The sequence below is a fragment of the Leguminivora glycinivorella genome, chromosome 12, assembly GCF_023078275.1.
Source record: "Leguminivora glycinivorella isolate SPB_JAAS2020 chromosome 12, LegGlyc_1.1, whole genome shotgun sequence".
In the NCBI taxonomy this organism is placed as follows: domain Eukaryota; kingdom Metazoa; phylum Arthropoda; class Insecta; order Lepidoptera; family Tortricidae; genus Leguminivora; species Leguminivora glycinivorella.
The window spans coordinates 10,239,096-10,257,705 of record NC_062982.1 but is presented as its reverse complement, the minus strand read 5'-3'; the positions used below and the strand labels follow the sequence as shown (position 1 = coordinate 10,257,705).

Here is an 18,610-nt window from a genome sequence, read left to right as displayed (position 1 = left end):
AGTATATTTAAATACATTAAGTGATTGAATAATCTTGTAAGTGTATGTACTAAAAATGGGAGACCCAGGTGCGTGGGATATCTAATATCAATCTTACCTAAAACTGCGTATTACCAATCAATTACATACGTATATAGAGTCAATTACATACATATAGTAGAAGAAATGTATTTATTTATTTATTTAACATTTTATCGATTTGCCTAAAAACTGTAAGCTCGATTATATTATGCCACGTTATATGTAGATACAATCCTAAAATATTTAGGGAAGAAATGAATCAAATGGTGCTGACGGAGGCTGTTAAAGGGATCCATTTTCAAGTACTTATTTACAATCATCAACACATGCACGAATTGACCACATGTGTGCATAAAAGTGCATTTGTCACTGTATTGTTTTGAGCCGTCGGTAAACATTCTGTTTTAATAGCCCAGCTGTAAACACAATGTCAATGTTAAATGCTTTGTTCATGAAATGAAGCGAACCAATCACTACGAAGAATTCCTATTATTTCCCGCAGTCGCAAATTGGTGTGTGAATAGAAATAATTTTTAAGAAAAAAAAACCGTCGCCTTTCGGGTTCTGGTGAAAGCTACTTGCGAATGTTGGATTATGTAGAAATGTGTAAGTATTTTTTAAAACTGCTTTTAATGCTTTAATTATTAGATGGAAACACAAATGAATATACGTATAACGTTAAGGTTTGAGGAGTTTCCTCAATTCCTCATGAATCCGATTATATTATAAGAAATCGAAGCTTGACAAACTTTGACTTCAAAACATATGCTTAACAAACATAACTAAATAAATGTCACTGTTCTGAACTTAAATGCATGCTTTTCTTACAAAAATACCAAAGTCACTATGAGTGTGCCGTTCAGGTTTGAGGAGTTTGGTTCTGGCCATCATCAGCAGTTCCACTGCACCAAATGTCACTGTTCTGGACGAAAGTGCATGCTGTTCTTATAAAAATACCAAAGTCACTATAAGTATGCCGTTCAGATTTGAGGAGTTCGGTTCTGACCATCATCAGAAATTCCACTGCACCAAATGTCACTGTTCTGGATGAAAGTGCATGCTGTTCTTATAAAAATGGCAAAGTCACTATAAGCGTGCCGTTCAGATTTGAGGAGTTTGGTTCTGGCCATCATCAGCAGTTCCACTGCACCAAATGTCACTGTTCTGAACGAAAGTGCATGATGTTCTTATAAAAATACCAAAGTCACTATAAGCGTGCCGTTCAGATTTGAGGAGTTCGGTTCTGACCATCATCAGAAATTCCACTGCACCAAATGTCACTGTTCTGGACGAAAGTGCATGCTGTTCTTATAAAAATGGCAAAGTCACTATAAGCGTGCCGTTCAGATTTGAGGAGTTTGGTTCTGGCCATCATCAGCAGTTCCACTGCACCAAATGTCACTGTTCTGGACGAAAGTGCATGCTGTTCTTATAAAAATACCAAAGTCACTATAAGCGTGCCGTTCAGATTTGAGGAGTTCGGTTCTGACCATCATCAGAAATTCCACTGCACCAAATGTCACTGTTCTGTACGAAAGTGCATGCTGTTCGTATAAAAATACCCAAGTCACTATAAGCGTGCCGTTCAGATTTGAAGAGTTCCGTTCTGGCCATCATCAGCAGTTCCACTGCACCAAATGTCACTGTTCCGTACCTAAATGCATGCTGTTCCTTTATTAACACAAAAATCACCATATGTATGCCTTTCAGATTTGAGGAGTTCCCTCGATTTCTCCAGGATCCCATCATCAGAACTGGGTTCTGAGAAAAATGGGACCAATCTGTATGTATATACATTCAATCAAAAAAAAAATTTTCAAAATCGGTCCAGGAACGACGGAGATATCGAGGAACAAACATAAAAAATAAAAAAAAAAACATACAGACGACTTGATAACCGTCCTTCTTGAGATATGAGGCGACGGTTAATAAGTGAGAAGAATGTTCGACAAAACTGATGTTTCTTAAGTGTTTAAGAATTAACTTATTGTAGAGGTAATATAATGTTTGTTATTAGGCAACTAATTAGTTAATTGCCATCAGTATGTGGGTAAATAAAAAGTTTGTTTTGGTCTGTTTTTTGCTAATGTTTATTATTTCCTTTTTTGTTCTTAGGTACTATATATGTAAAGTAAAATATGACTGACTAGACATTGGAAATTAGGAAAATAATACCTATATGCCTATGATTTTTCTATACACCGTGACCGTTAATAAAGAACATGAGGTATTTTTGACTTTGTTGATTATTTTTGTAAAGCGTCGATATTGAGAAATAAAACAATCAGGTATTTAATGATTAATGAATAACGAATAAAGTTTTTAACCTTTAAATAATCGTGCTGGCCGTACTGCATTAATAGTTATTTGTTTCACAAGGGGGCAAAGTTGTTGTTTAACCGCATGTGCCAAAATTGAAACCCAAGTTAGCGAAAGATTCCAATATTGAACCGCGAGCGTAGCTAGAATTACGAGGGTTTCAAGGCACGAAGGTTAAACAAACTTTGCCGCCGAGTGAAACACAACATTTTTCACCACACCAACAAAATACAGACTACGAAACATCAAACTAAAACAAATCAATCGATCAAATCAAAAACATCATGTACAGGTAATTTTTACCCGCCAGCTCAAGATATCAAGTTAAAATTTGTGTGAAATTACTTTGCACTCTTGTGGATATTATGCAATTTTGCTATTTGTTTTCGAATAGCAAAGTACCTAAGCCTTTACCAGTTGGTGTGGTGAAAAGTAATAAACAAGTCTAAATTTATTTATGAAATAGTTTAGACTTTCAATAATAAAATACGTTACACCCCAGAATTTGGGACTAGTAACGACCGGGTGGTCTAATGGCAAAGTCGATTGCCGCGTAAGCTCAAAGCGCAGGTTCGGTTCCCGCCTCGACTCCCTTTAGGCATGGAGGAAAGCCACAAATATTCGTAATCTAAGATCATATAAGGTACATGTAATCGATTTTTTCCATTATTACAATATGATGTTGAGTTGTACATGTATCCACTGAACACGCCTACCATATATAGCGGTGGACACTCTATTTAATAATGCAAACATTGTAAATCATGGAAAAAAATATTAGTTACATTTGTGGCCAGTCGAGATTTTCCCGCTGTACCTTACAGTTTGCATGTGGTTTGCACATAAGGTAATACGCTCATTAATCTGGTTATTAGGAAGCCGGTCTTAAGTACATCGCCTAAGAACATCTCGGAAATAGGTATCTTTGTATCATAATATGTAACGTATGTTATACTTAACTATTATCTGATGACCTGCCGGGTAAAATTCGAGACGTGTACACAATGTGACGTTGCTTACGTATGTATGTGTTTTTTATTTGTTTTAATAGATTATGTTATGATAAGTTTATGGTCGCTAGGCGCCAATCCATAAAAGGACAATTGTGAGCAAAGCAATATTTGAATGCAGTGTGCAATTGTATTTAGGTACATAACTGAATATTTATTTACATATGATGTGGAGACACCGTCTAACTAATATAATCTTTTATTGACATATTTATTTATAGGTATGTTATGGGTTTTATCAGATAAAATCATGTTAGCGAAACGAAGCGCTTAAATAAAAAGTATTTTTTCACAGATTATTAAACGGCATTGTAAGAACATTATACACAATAAATATTAAGAGAAAACGACAAATATAGAATGTCAACACACAATCAGTAAAGATAATGTCAACCTAATTATAATTAAGTATTCAATGAAAAAGAAAGCAGCCGATAACGAGCACAATGTTACCTTTTCAATCAAGACAGGAATCGGTCTCTCCACTGGCATAATCTCAAAAGAACTCATGAATCTTCCACTGTCTCAGTTCCGTTATCACAAACACCAGCTCAGTCCCAATTCACTTCGATATTACATTAATTATTAACATATATTTACTAACACATTAGATAAACTGTCACTCAGCGCGGGCGTGTTTCTCACGAGGATTAATAATTAAATTGATTTGTTATTATTTATTGAAATTGTTTATTATTGTTTTATAGATGAGGGTAGATTAGTAAAAGTTTGTGTGAGGTAACGCAGCGCGGCCGTCCAGCGCTTGCGTTCCTTGCGAATGACAGCGCGCCGGCGGCGCGGCGCTCGCACCCTCGCGCACGCGCGGACCCGCCTCCCTACCCTAGTCATTTAATCAAGTCATTAAACCCCTGCAACTGCACTAACTATTGTTTACAACGCATTAGCAGATAATCCAGGGATTGCGAACCAGATAAAACGATAATCGGAATTCTATAGGAATATTATAAATACATTGCACGCGAGGCGAGCGTGATGCGCACGAGGCGACCGAATGGCCGGGCCTGGCGCCGCTCGCGAGATGTGAACCGGCAGGTTGACAAAACATGTATATAGTCGTTTCGAAAAGATATCGACATTGCATTGCAGCACCTCATAAGTCATAAACTGGGGCCTTTCAAACCTTGGCGCCGCAGACGGTTTTCATAAAAATGTAGACTGATGCCAGTGAACTCCTTAATCCGGTAAAAATTATATCTGTTGGAAGCTTTCAACTGAAATGCATTTCTATTTTGTATGGAATGGGGAAATGAACGTGTTTAAGAACGAGATTCTAAAGAGAAATAAACTAGGAAAATGGTAACAAGTACAGGGCAGGGACGACTAATTTTAGAGAAGCATCATAAAACTGTTGAATACCTACCATTTATTGGGATTAATTAAGGGTGGTCTAACTTTCGCCAGTCGCAAAGTGTTGTTTGTCATATTACCGAAATCCAGGAATTTTCCCGAGAATACCGTCTGTAATTTTGTCAGTTTCGGAGTTGTATTTATAAAGCGGAGTGCAACGCACTGCACCTTCGCCTTGGTTTATTTGTGTGTTACTGTTAACGAATATCATTAAACTAATTGGTTTAAAGTCCGGAACTGAATCAGACTGAGCTAACATATGATTCTAGACTGCACGGCGCGATTGTGTGATTTATTACACTATTTTTATACTTAATCATAATCATAATCATAAATCGTTTATTTGCCAAAAAATATCTATATAGGTACATTTCCAAGCAGAACTTAACATAATTACATTTTTGCCATTAAGGTTATATCCGTCGGCCCCAAACTAACTTAGGTAATAACACTAATATTTTTTGCATATTTAATAAGGAAATCTGTGACGTCTTCAAAAATGTACCAGGTTTTATTTTAACAATATCTGGGCGACCGAGCTTCGCTCGGTTCTGTTAATTTCGTATCCTTGACATGTGTCGCCATCTAGTTCAAAAATCAATAATACCTACATCGAGCGAAAAAATTCTCAGCCTTAACAACACAACTACTCCACACGAGATGGCGCGCATTTCGCCACAAAAACTCAAATAGTGTATTTTTCTATTCGTTTTAGCCTTGACCTGTGTCGCCATCTAGTGTTTGCAATAAATAGTACTTACATCGACCGAAAGAATTCTGTCTTAACAGTACAACTACTGCACACGAGATGGCGCGCGAAGAAAAACGCATGAAAACTCGAAAATTCGCGTTTTCCGGGACCTAAGGATAAGTTAGACCAATTTTTCACCCCCAAAAACCCCCACATAACAAATTTCAGCGAAATCGTTAGAGCGGTTTCCGAGATCGTCAGTGTAAATAAATATATAAATAAATAAATAAATAAATATACAAGAATTGCTCGTTTAAAAGTATAAGATAAGAGCGATTTCACACTCTGCTATCCGATATCTTTGCCGGCTTTGATGGCGCCATCTTTCACTTGACTTCTGACTGTGACATCCTTACATCCGATATCGGATTGGATAATGTAAAAACGCTCTGAACAGGATGTGGAAACGTCTAGAATAGGTTGTATCTTTATACAAATTACAAGCTAGAGCGTCCTGATGCTATGTATAACGACACAGCTAGCTAAAGTTGATTAATTTGTTAATTACTAGATTTGATATTTTATTTATGAATGTCTACAGCGGTATCAGCCCACTGGGCGATTATCATAAACCCGTGTGTAGTGTCAGTATGGCCCGGAATACATTTGAATATGCCTATCGGTTAGACACCTTGGTTATGCGTAGGTGATACAACGGAACTAGTGGAACTAGACCAGCAGTTTATTTTCTCCGTTTCTCCGAGTTTACTGAACTTTATGATTTCTACTGAAGCTATAGCCATTTCAAAAAGTATGAAATATACATATACTATACTAGCTTTTGCCCGTGGCTTCGCTCGCTTTAGAAAGAGACAAAAAGTAGCCTGTGGCACTCTCCATCCCTTCAAATATCTCCACTTAAAAAATCACGTCAATTCGTGGCTCCGTTTTGCCGTGAAAGACGGACAAACAAACAGACACACACACTTTCCCATTTATAATATACACACACACTTTCCCATATATAAGTATGGATATGGATATAGTATATATTGTAACATTACATCATTCAAGCCGTACAATTAAAAATATTTACATTTTACACCTAAAATAATTTTATTATCATCTTATCAATCTTATTATCTTACACGACAGACTTAATGCCTATCTCGTCTCATAGACTCCTAATTTTGTTGACATAATTATTAAATAGGAAAGCTCCCCCGACTTTTATTATATTGAAAAACTTTTTGTCAAAACATAGAAGTCGAAATATATGAAACAAATGCAAGTGAATGATGTGATGACGTCCGATATAGCTATGGAAGAAAAAGACATGCTGCGCCGACCCCATATGTTAATTTGTCTGTATGCCAAACAAATATTTATATTATAAGTATTCTAAATACACTCTCTTAGGTTTCAACAAATTTCAAAACTTAAAACAGTCAGCTCATTCAGTCTCGTTTAATGCAAGCTCCTAGAGACAGCGGAGCATTAAAGTCCGCTAAATATAACCTGCTGATTCTGCTTGCGTTATTTTTATTCTATGATTGCACGTCCATAACTTTCTATAGTGATTTATCACGTGCATTAAACCAGCTATTAATAGGGTTTGATCATTTATGCAGTATTCTAAATGATACCTTAGAGGATGTGGGTTTATTTTGATCGATTGATTGAAGTAATTAGCTGCAAGATAGATAAGTCACTTTAACGGGATTTTGTTACTGATTTAATGGAATATACTTCTAAATATAGGTAGGTAAGATTTAATAAGGGAAACGTCCGGTTCAAAGGCTCAGTTACCGATGGATTGATGAGGTCCAGAAAGACCTGTGTGGCCGTCAACCGACTAAATGGCATCAGATCGCACAGGATAGGATCAGGAGCGAATGGCGAAGTTTAGGGTCGCTCAGCGGACGCAGTAATTAAGTTAAGGTTTATGCACTTCAAGAATACATTAGGAAGAGATGTTTTGGGTCACCCGTTAACCACGAACGCTGTAAAGTCCGAAACGTCGGGAAATATTTTAAATTCGTTATAGGTATGAGTTATACTTAATCCATTTTCATAGTTCACTCATTCATGTCATTCATTCATTCATTCATAGTTCCATTTCATGAGTTCATGTCTTCGGTTAGCGTGCTTCGGATAGGTAAGTTACCTATCTGAAGAATTCTTAACCGAAGACAATATTAAGAGAAGTTTAATTAATATAAGTAAAAACGTAACACTATTATTATTATTATTATTTTTAATAAATGGCCTCAGTCCCACTTGATGGGACTATTTTTCCAGTGTCAAGGTAAGTGCGACGTTGTTCGGTAGTAGGCACTTGTAAATTGATAGCACATATCCAATGTGACAGTTTGCGCAAGCGCTTAATTTGGTCGCTACCAATATTTCACAAAAACAAGCAGATACATGTCAAAATGAAAACCAGCGGCAATCAAACAGAAAACAGCTTTTATCAAGATATATTTAAAATTTAAACTTATTCAAATTAGCGGCGATATTGGCCCAGTTGTACCAGAATTCAATCCTATGCCTCGCCTTTCCCTGCGCTTTGCTGAAAGATAGCAAGTTGCAAACACGATGGAGGTAATGTATCTAGTTGTCAGCCGACAAAGCCTCGGCCTACGCGGCGAGCTTATGCTCCAGACTGAGTTATGTATATAGCATTTTACAAGATAAACGCCAGACGCAGATATTTCTGAGCATTCTCTAATACCAACGCGCCGTGCTGTTGAACTCGAAATGAAGCTAATTTATATTCATTGAGTTTACAATACTTGCATTTAGAGACTTTGTAGCAGTACAATGACTTGGAAGCTAAGCGTCCATCATGTTTTTGACATCTCGGCAGTATTTAGTACCTACACCTTTCTACTACTACTAAAGGAGGCGAGAGAAAATCTTACTTCAACAAACAAATACCGTTTTTAAGTCATGGGCAATAATTATAAGCTATACGTCGCCACAAATTTGCATTATTACAATCTATTAAGATAACGTGAAACTACTTATACATAAATGGTTCGATAACGGTGTGAAAAGCGCATAAAATTTTAAGACACTATTATGTGCCAACAATGGAATCGGACCTCAATTAACATTAATGGCATGAGTATGAATGCACTTTCTTGCCGCCTACTGCTCATTCAATAACCAGTATCTATTAATACTATCGGGATATGGCCTTATAGACAAACAAGAATCTAGGGTACCCCGGGTGAAACCATGATACCTATAAAGTATTCTATGAAGAAAACAAAAAGCGTGGAGCCCCTCCGCGCGGAAGAATTGAAACATAACCTCAAAAACATTTTGTTAAGTGACCATCACGTTTTTAAATAAATAAATAAAATAAATATTATAGGACATTCTTACACAGATTGACTGAATCCCACGGTAAGCTCAAGAAGGCTTGTTTTGTGGGTACTCAGACAACGATATATATAATATATAAATACTTATATACGTAGAAAAACATCCATGACTCAGGAACAAATATCTGTGCTCATCACACAAATAAATGCCCTTACCGGGATTCGAACCCGGGACCGCGGCGCAGCAGGCAGGGTCACTACCGACTGCGCCAGACCGGTCGTTTAGTTACGTCCATCTTTTTACGGTTTTAAATATTTTACATTGCTATTTGCTCAAATCATTTTGCACTCGATCGATATAAAATCGAAAAACTCCCCGATCGAATTTGTTCAAACTCCTATAAGTACCTGCCTTATCCTTTTTTTGCTATAATCCCCGTGAGATTTAAAATGACAATAATAAATCTTTAAAAAATCAGGTATCAGGCCCAACGATCCCTTAAATTATATTTTTTAGACTCAACTAATCAAAAGCTGATGCTTTACATAAAGTACTTATAAACTTATGAATCATTTTTATAATAGTGTAAACATGATCATTTTAAAGTTAAAGATCGACAATAGTGTTGATATGATATTGTAATATCTTGTTTCTTATATAGATAAATACTGAAGAAAATTTTTATTTTACTAGAACTTCTGGTAACTGATCCGCACTTTTAAAATAGAGGCGTCGTGGGTAATTGGGTATCCAATTTGAATTATTTAGGTTAGGGACGTTAGGGTCTCAACCCTCAGGGTAACAATTACCGTCATTATTTTCACCAGGTGCAGCTTGCGGAAATCTTTTGGACTAAGATAGTAGTTTAGGTATAAACCGAGCTGATTTAAAAATGACTTATCTTGTAATCTGGATTAGATATTCAAGAATTTGATTTGAAGAATGTCACCGAATATTTCGTGTCTCTAATACAACCAATAGTTGTATGTAAATACGGTTCGGCCGTTAAGAAGCAGGAATGTGAAGGAACCGGTCTAGCCGATACCTCGCAGGACTTATTCAGGACTGTTATTATAAATATCGACGAGCGGGTTGCTTGAGGCTAACCAGTGTAAATGTGATCTATGATTCATTTTTGGAGTCTGTACTGAAAGAGAATACTCGTGATATGATATAGGTATGAGATCCACTACATTCAGTAACTTTCATGTTAGCCGTTAGTATTATCGGGTTGAATCCGAAGCAGAAGCTGACTGCGAAACTAGATGCTGCTTCTTTTTTCAAATTTGTTTAAAAAAAAATTACTTGTTTCGTGGCAGAATCATTAGGCTTTGCCAATGTCTATTAATTTTCAGAAAGCGTAATCTAATTAGTAAAGAAGTTTCTCACAGATTATCTAGGCTTTGTTATGATTTTAACTATTATGACACTCTATTTAATAATGCAAACATTGTAAAACATGGAAAAAATGGACCAGTTACATTTGACTCCCAGTCGAGATTTGCCCCGCTGTACCTTAAGCCTTGTTATGATTTTAACTATTATGAGTAATCGATGACTTTTGCTTACCTAACTTTTCACAATCTGGCACATGCAACACCTGCTAGATTTCTCATGTACCAAGCTTATCCCATTAATGAGAGCGAGAAGAAGATATCTCTTACCATTGTCTGTTATAGGGACTTTACTAGGGTAAATACACTGGTTCGTTTGAGGCACATACTCTCCTGAACTAGGTAAGTAAGCAATACAAATATGTAGCCAGAACGCACGCACCGCAACTGCCACTGCGCAGAGTTTTATGACTATTGCATTATAAACCAACCATTGTGATATTAATTGAAAGACGAGTCTATATTTATGACTGGAGGCTGGATAAATTTAATACTGGTGCTGTTTTGAAATAAATCATGGCCCGACCCCATGATTTATTTCAAAACCTATTTACTTAAGGTCCTCAAGGGTCGTCAACGCATAAGATCCTCTAGAGCGTAGCCATGTAGCCAACATGCCAATTGCTTACGCGGTGAGCGAAACGCAACTAAGCTGTTACTGTTGCTTTCATAAAGAAGCGTTTCGTTGTGGTAGCGCATGCGATTGTCTCCTTGGCTAGGCCGGCTGATGTTGTGATGTTGCTATGTGCATGGCTACGTCGGTTTATAATGTTTTGAACAACACTGACTTGTTATGACACTGTTTTTTTATTGTTTTGCAAAAAACGTTTCTTCAGTGTATAGGTACAACTAAAACATATTTGAAATGAACTTTAGGTATAAGTAAGCAGACATATTGTTAAACGAATACATAACATAACTCATCGCGCCAATGTTTGGTTTTAGTGCAAATAAAAGTTATCGCGAAATCTAATAAAAGCTCAAACTGTTTATTATATGTAGCAACTAAAATAAACACATTACATTTATCCGAATCTAAAGCGATGTAAACATTGTGTTAGCTACATTTCAGTTTTCTCTTGAGTGACGTATAGCGATGATGGGAGGAAGAAGTAATTAGTTAACCTTGTAACATGATTTTCTATTTTAAAATTTCTACATTTTTCGCATATTTTGTGTTACGCGACATCTACTCGATGACAGGGATTGGTTAAATGTGGTTTTCCAACGGAGAAGCTTCAACTGCAATACGGAGTTGAAATTTGAGAGGAAACATAACATCCCAATGCACTTGTTTCAAGTGCATAGGGATGTTTCCTCCTGCAATGTAGGGGGTACCTTCTGCAATGGAAAAACACCGAACATAATTTTCCTGAAAAACTGAAAGATTATGATTTTTTTCATTATTTTTTCAGGGCTCCTTATGACCCACAAAAATAGTATTCAACCAAAAAAAATGGCATTTTTAATGTTCAAATTTTCGAGATATGATATGCTACAGAAAAGGACACGGCAGTACCTAATGTCACGCGTTGCAATAATGCTGCAGTATTCCTAGTGTAGTCTGAATCTTAATGGAGCGCATTTCATTTTTAGTACATTCGTGTTAATTATTATTCAAATTCATTCGTGAAAACATTAAAACATTTATTACAGGATGACCTCTCTTAACCGTTATTAACACAATAGTTTTTAGGGTTCCGTACCAAAAAGGTACAAACAGGAACCCTTATGGTGCGACTCTGTCCGTCTGTCACATTCCTAAATATCTCGAGAACTACTAATGCTATCAACTTGAAATTTGGAATAGTTATGAACATTGTAAACCTCTACAAATAGAAAGTATAATTTTTTTTAATTTATGAATTTTAATTGTAGAAAATGGCCAAAATGAATGGGGGGCAAACTGTAAATTTCAAGTTACTAGATCAAGTGGGATATCGTTAGAAAGAGCGCAAATTGAACGTAAATAAACTATTTTATATAATTTTTTTGTTGTGAAAAAAAAAAAGAATTTTGAAGGAAAATGTAAAAAAAAATACCGTCCCCCCCCCCCCCCCCTTATCTCCGAAGTTTACCAACTAAAAATTATGAAAATTTTAGGAAACATTGGTTTTATGCTAAATATTACAGGAAAAATATAATTGTGTTTGTATCTTGGAAACTTTTTTTTTAATTCACAAAAAACTTTTCATATTTTTACTTTCAAGTTACCCACCCTTGCGAATGTATATCGTACTTCAAATTAATACGAGATGTTACGTAAACCGTCTTCTTTCCAATAAAGTAAAAACTGTTTAAATCGGTTAACATTATAAATAATTATCCCTGAAAAACCAACATAGTATACAGGTCGCGCAAATTAGTTAGCGAATTCACGAAGAGATGGCGCTATACACAATAATGCTCATTAGTACCTATACTTTTGTCTTCTAGTCAAGTCATTAGAGTTATATGAAAACATGAGATTATTTTAACTAGGTAGTTTGAAAGAAAGTTAATACGGGACCCTCGGTGGGCGAGTCCGACTCGCACTTGGCCGGTTTTTTTTTTCTAGGCCACGCCCCCACCAGTGATGCGTTGACCAATCAGAAATGACAACTTTCATAATATTACTTTGTTGCGTCGGAATTTTTAGATACATCGTTAAATAAAAGGACGTTGGTAGGTACCTACTTAGTTACGTAGTAGGTACAGTCGACCAAAAAAGTGGTTTATGGTGCTTTAGGGTAATTCCGAATGACAAAAATTCTCTGGTAATTCCAAAAGGGGAATCTTGATATGATGGAAATAATGGTGATTTTTGTGCGACTTTCGATTTTTTTTTTCTTTATTTTGAATTAAAATTAAATTAGACGACTTTCGGAATTACCCTATTGCACCGTACCACTTTTCGACCTTATGTGTTTAAAACTAGAGTCCTTTTTGCTGTGTGCGAAAGGGAATGTACAAGTTTCTAATGGGGTGGCAACGCGCATGTGACGCTGTTTGCGTTGCAGGCGTCCATAGGTTACGGTGACCGTTTTACATGAGGCGGGCCGTAGGCTTGTTTGCCACCGACGTAGTATAAAAAAAAAAACACTTTCTTGGATTTCCGCGAATGGTGTTATACCTACTAATGAGAAGCATGTTCACAAGGCACTAGGCACTCTAAGGCAGTCCTAGGAACACGCAGTCACTAGCCACTTGTCGAATGTCGGCCAGTTATCCACGAGAATAACTTATAGTCCACGACCCAGTAATGTATGCGAGAGTATTTGATAATGTGGCGTTTGCATTTCTAGTGCTTCTGCCATAGAGCTAGGCTAATAAAAGACAGAAATTACCGTAATCTTGATAAATAATATCGAAAGTGTAAAATTACGAGTACGGTATAAGTAAAAACAGCGGATTCTTGGGGATGACGATGAGGGTATTTCGATAAACGCCAAAATGCGAAAATGTAAGTTTTGATATTCAATTTTGTTCGCCGCCTGTAATGTAAGTATGTAACTTCTAGTGGACAGCTCTGTACATTTGTTTATTATTTTCAACGTAGCTATCTATTATCCTTTTACCCTTCGAATATTTACGCGACACAAATCCCTCGTATACGAGTTCTTGCACCGTATACTATTTATAGTCCTAAGTCCGCGGCTCGACCGCCTCATAGTGATAATCAGTACGTAGGGATAACAAACTACGAGTATTGTCAGATTTTATCGAAAACTTTACGAGCTCTGCGAACTTTCGCGACGGAAGATCTGCCTGCGGATAGACACGTACGTCTGGTACATGTTTGATATTTACAGACTAAGGCCGGCAACAGACAGTCTTAAAATTCATAATCTGAAAAAATCATAATCTTACAAAAATCAGATCGAGTGCACGGAGTTCCATACAATTTCACGACTGTCAACACACAGTCTTGTTTTTTAAAATTATGAATTTTCAGATTGATCTGACAGATTGCATAAGGTACAGCGAGGCAAATCTCGACTGGGGGACAAATGTAATTGGTCCAATTTTTCCATATGTTACAATTTTTGCATTATTAAATAGAATGTCCACCGGTTATACATGGCAGGCGTGTTCCGTGGATACATGTAGAACTCAACATCATAGTGTAATAATGGATTGGTTACATTTGCCCCCCAGCCGAGATTTGCCCTACTGTACCTTACCTACAAGTCCTTTTTTAAGATTATGAATTTTAAGACTGTCTGTTGCCGGCCTAACACTGCCTTCTTGGAAGCAGTTGTCATAAATATTTTAGAGGGATCTTGCTTTGATGTGACGACAAATAGATGCAATTAAAACTAAGGCATGTATGTATGTACCTATGTATAAGCTTTGTTGTACATAAAGGAAACAAAAGAGACACAGTTACAGAGTCAGTAATATACAATGTAGGCAGAGTTATCCTTAGTATGTTACATAAAAAAATAAAAATACTATAGGTAATAAACCTAACCACAAATTAAAATTTTTATAAATCTCCCGATCGCGATATAGTGGACCGATTTTTATGAAACATGACTAAGAACACTCCCGACTAAGCTTTCAAACAAACAAAAACTAAATCGAAATCGGTTCATCCGTTCGGGAGCTACGATGCCACAGACAGGCACACACACAGACAGACAGACAAACAGACAAACAGACAGACAGACAGACAGACAGACAGACAGACAGACAGACAGACAGTCAGACAAACAGACAGACAGACACGTCAAACTTATAACACCCCTTCGTTTTTGCGTCGGGGGTTAAAAACTGAACGGGTACCTAACCCCTTTAGGGGCAATGCATTACGCAGGTAAAAAAAACAGGTAACCAACCCACCCCAGCAACCCTTTCAAAAAACAAATCAATATTTGAAATCTATTTTATAAGTCAATTTACGTATCACCAAAATTTTTTTTACAAATTTGGTATGAAATATGCGTATCAATAATCTTTGTTTACATTTTAATAGCTTGTTAATTACTGTAACTAATTACCAAAAAAAATTGAAAGTATATAAAAACCACGAGATAATTGACACTTATACACCACGCGATAAAACTTACGAAAAGCTCATTATAATTAATTAAGTAAACAGTACCAATTGACCTATCGATAAGTACTCTTTTATTTTACCTGGTTTATTATTTGTGAATCCGGCAGGCGTGGTGAAAAGTGATAAAATACATACATACATACATAAACAACTCACACCTGTAGGTACTAGCCCTACTTATTTTATGATAGAAATAGAAACAAAAACCGGCCAAGAAAGTGTCGGACCACGCTCAGTGTAGGGTAATAGGGTTCCGTATTTTACCGTACCTATTTTTTTTTTCAAAAACTGTCCCACCTATCAAGTTTAAAATAATTTACTCTACATTTGTAATTTTTTCATTTTAAACTTATGGTTCAAAAGTTAGAGGACATATTTTTTTACTTTTGGAGCGATTATTTCCGAAAATATTAACAATATCAAAAAATGATTTCCGTAAACCCCTATTCATTTTAAAATACCTATCCAACAATATACCACACATTAGGTTTGAAATAAATAAAAAAATCACTCCCCTCTTTACGTGTAGGGTCCCTAATATATTTTTTCCACTTTCTATTTTACCACTTTGTCGGCGTGATTGGCACACATAGTGGTACCAAATTTCAGCGTTCTAGTGCTAACGGTCTCTGAGATTATCCGCGGACGGACGGATGGACAGACATGGCGAAACTATAAGGGTTACTAGTTGACTGCGGAACCCTAAAAAAGAAAGTGCGTACGCACAAAGCGTTCGCCAGGTCATCTGGTTATCAATAACTTTTTCCCCTCACTAGCTCGGAAACACGTGTTTTGTCCTTTAATACCAGCGGGTAAAAACGCATTTTATCCACTAGTGGGTAAAGTAATTTGACCTTGAATAAAGTCAAATTAACTGTTTTAAAATTGATAAAATTAGGTGAATCTAGTAATAAAGATGATTTACCACCTGTGGAACTACTGGAAGCAGTGATAAACGCATTTTTTGCGTTGTAGTTTCCTCGCCATAGTGAGGGGAAAAGTTTTGTGTTACACTCGGGTGCAAATGTATTTTACTTCTCGTGTGTTACAAACTCGCAAGTTCAGGATTCTATTCTCGAACCACTCGCTTCGCTCGTGGTTCAACTATAGAATCCTTTCGCTTGCTCGTTTTTCAATTCCACACTCGGCGTTAAAATACAACTTTGCCCCCTTGTATAACAAATAACTATAAAATAAAAACAATCTTAAAGGCCTACTGAATACTGATGGGCCAATAAGGGGAGTTTACTGATATTCGAGGTCATTGACCCGTTAACGGTCTTGTTTGCGAGTGCGCACGCGCCGCGACCTTGACAAGAAAAATAGAAATAGATCCGATTAAAAGTTATCTCAATGACATTCGCGATTGTTTAATATAGGGAAAAGTCAGTGAAGATCAAGCTTGTTTTTTTGGTTATGTAATAATTCAATCTGAGCTCTGAATGGTGTTATTTTTATACAAGAGATGAGTAAAGCTGATACCGACCGGATTTCTTGATAATAACAGGTAAGAGTAGGTATTTATTATAGATAAGAATTACTTAGGTACTAATTACCAATAATTGGTTTAAAATAAATTTCAAGTATTACGTCAAATTACATACTTAATTTTCTTGGGCGTCTAAGTATAAATTAATACAGAACTAAAACTAAATTAACAGGGCATTAAAAAAAACTTAACTATGAACTTATAAATAAAACTATAACTAAACTAAAACTACCTACAAAATACTTATAAATAACTTTCCAGTATTTGATGTTTGTCTAGAAGCGATGTTTTTTTTTAACAAGTTATAATGTAGGGTAGGTATATTTAGGTACAGAGTATTCGGACATCTGTCATATTTTGTCATATTCTGATGTCCCTGTCTTGATAAGATCTTGCTCGCACTTTTAATTATATGGCGCAAACCAGATGCACTGCAGGTCATATCAAATCGAGATAACAGTTTAAAATTTGGAATGCAACTCTGGAGATCTGTACCGTCGCCGGCGCAGCGTGACGGAGCGCCCGCCGTGACAGCGGCGTCACACAATTCAACTCGACCACTCAATATTGTACTCCGTCACACGTCTAACCGCAGACATGCAAGTTATCATGTCCGTCTAATATCCTCAATACAGTCATTATCATCCTCCTTGCGTTATCCCGGCATTTGCCACGGCTCATTGGAGCCTGGGGTCCGCTTTGACAACTAATCCCAAGATTTGGCGTAGGCACTAGTTTTTACGAAAGCGACTGCCATCTGACCTTTCAGCCCGAAGGGTAAACTAGACCTTATTGGAATTAGTCCGGTTTGCTCACGATGTTTTCCTTCACCGAAAAGCGACTGGCAAATATCAAATGACATTTCGCACATAAATTCCGAAAAACTCATTGGTGCGAGATGGGGTTCGAACCGGCGACCTCCGGAACGAAAGTCGCACGTACTTACCGCTAGGCTACCAGCGCTTCTCCTCCTCCTCCTGATCCTCAGTCAATACCTACATTATGACATTTTTATGTTGATCCCTGAATTTATTGCCTCTATTTACACGCATTTGTTTTTAGAATAGGTTCTAGTTCTAGTAAAGGAGCAGGCACAGTATAAGACCAATAGTAACTCTTCTAACAGACGCACGCCGCGCGGTATGTATGTAAGTATGCTCGCCATGTACGTACGCAGCACATTTTGTGAAAGATTCCTTCTTGTTCATTCTCATCCGCTTACATGTATTGCGTACGAACACGGCACTCATACATACATACCGCGCGAAATACGTCTCATCTCATCGAAGAGTTACCTAGTCCTACTACTAGTTTAAAACTGTGGAGCAAGCGACCTGATAGTCAGGGGGTGTATCTAGGGTTGCAAATAGAAAAAAACCAAATGTTTTTTTTTCAGAATTATGAAAAAAAACCGAGCACCATGGTTTTTTTTCTAAATATGGTTTTTTTTCAGATGAACAAATAATTCGACAATACCGGTTTTTCGTGACTTGTAACTTGTTTCAATAACAAAACATACATTTTAATTCGATTAACATTCAGTATACAAACGTTTATTGGGGAATCCCCGATGCTGCGTGCAGCGTGGAGAGGCGGTGGTGTTGCCAACAGTAAATAGTGATAACTACCAACTACAGATTTCGTAAATGTTACTTTTATAAGACCAGAAATTAAAGTTATTTGATTAAATTCGTTTAATAGTTGACATTAAGTCTAAAAAACCGTATAAAAGTATTAACTGCTTTGCAAATTTTGAGATTTCGTACTTTAGAAAAAAAACATACTCCAGAAAAAAAACTGTTTTTTTCAAGGTTTTTTTCATGTTTTTTTTTCAAGCCAGAAAAAAACCGTTTTTTTGCAACCCTAGGTGTATCACTGAAAGCAAGAAGAGACAGTGCCGAATGACTGACAGCTAGGCCGTTATCATCCGGCTGATAGTCACTG

The 18,610-nt window shown here is 36.7% G+C and overlaps 1 protein-coding gene across 4 annotated transcripts in view; it reads right to left on the bottom strand.

The window, feature by feature from the left end:
- LOC125231639 (glycogen-binding subunit 76A) overlaps window positions 1–18,610 on the bottom strand; it is a 63,909-nt gene that overhangs the window by 20,974 nt on the left and 24,325 nt on the right. Inside the window, exon 1 of one of the 4 annotated variants that reach the window (XM_048137117.1) lies at window positions 3,804–4,157. The exons of the other annotated variants lie outside the window; for them this stretch is intronic. Within the exon in view, the coding sequence (XP_047993074.1) occupies window positions 3,804–3,860 (57 nt within the window). The 5' untranslated portion in view covers window positions 3,861–4,157. Of the gene's footprint in view, window positions 1–3,803; window positions 4,158–18,610 lie in introns of those variants that run through there. 4 annotated transcript variants of the gene reach the window in all.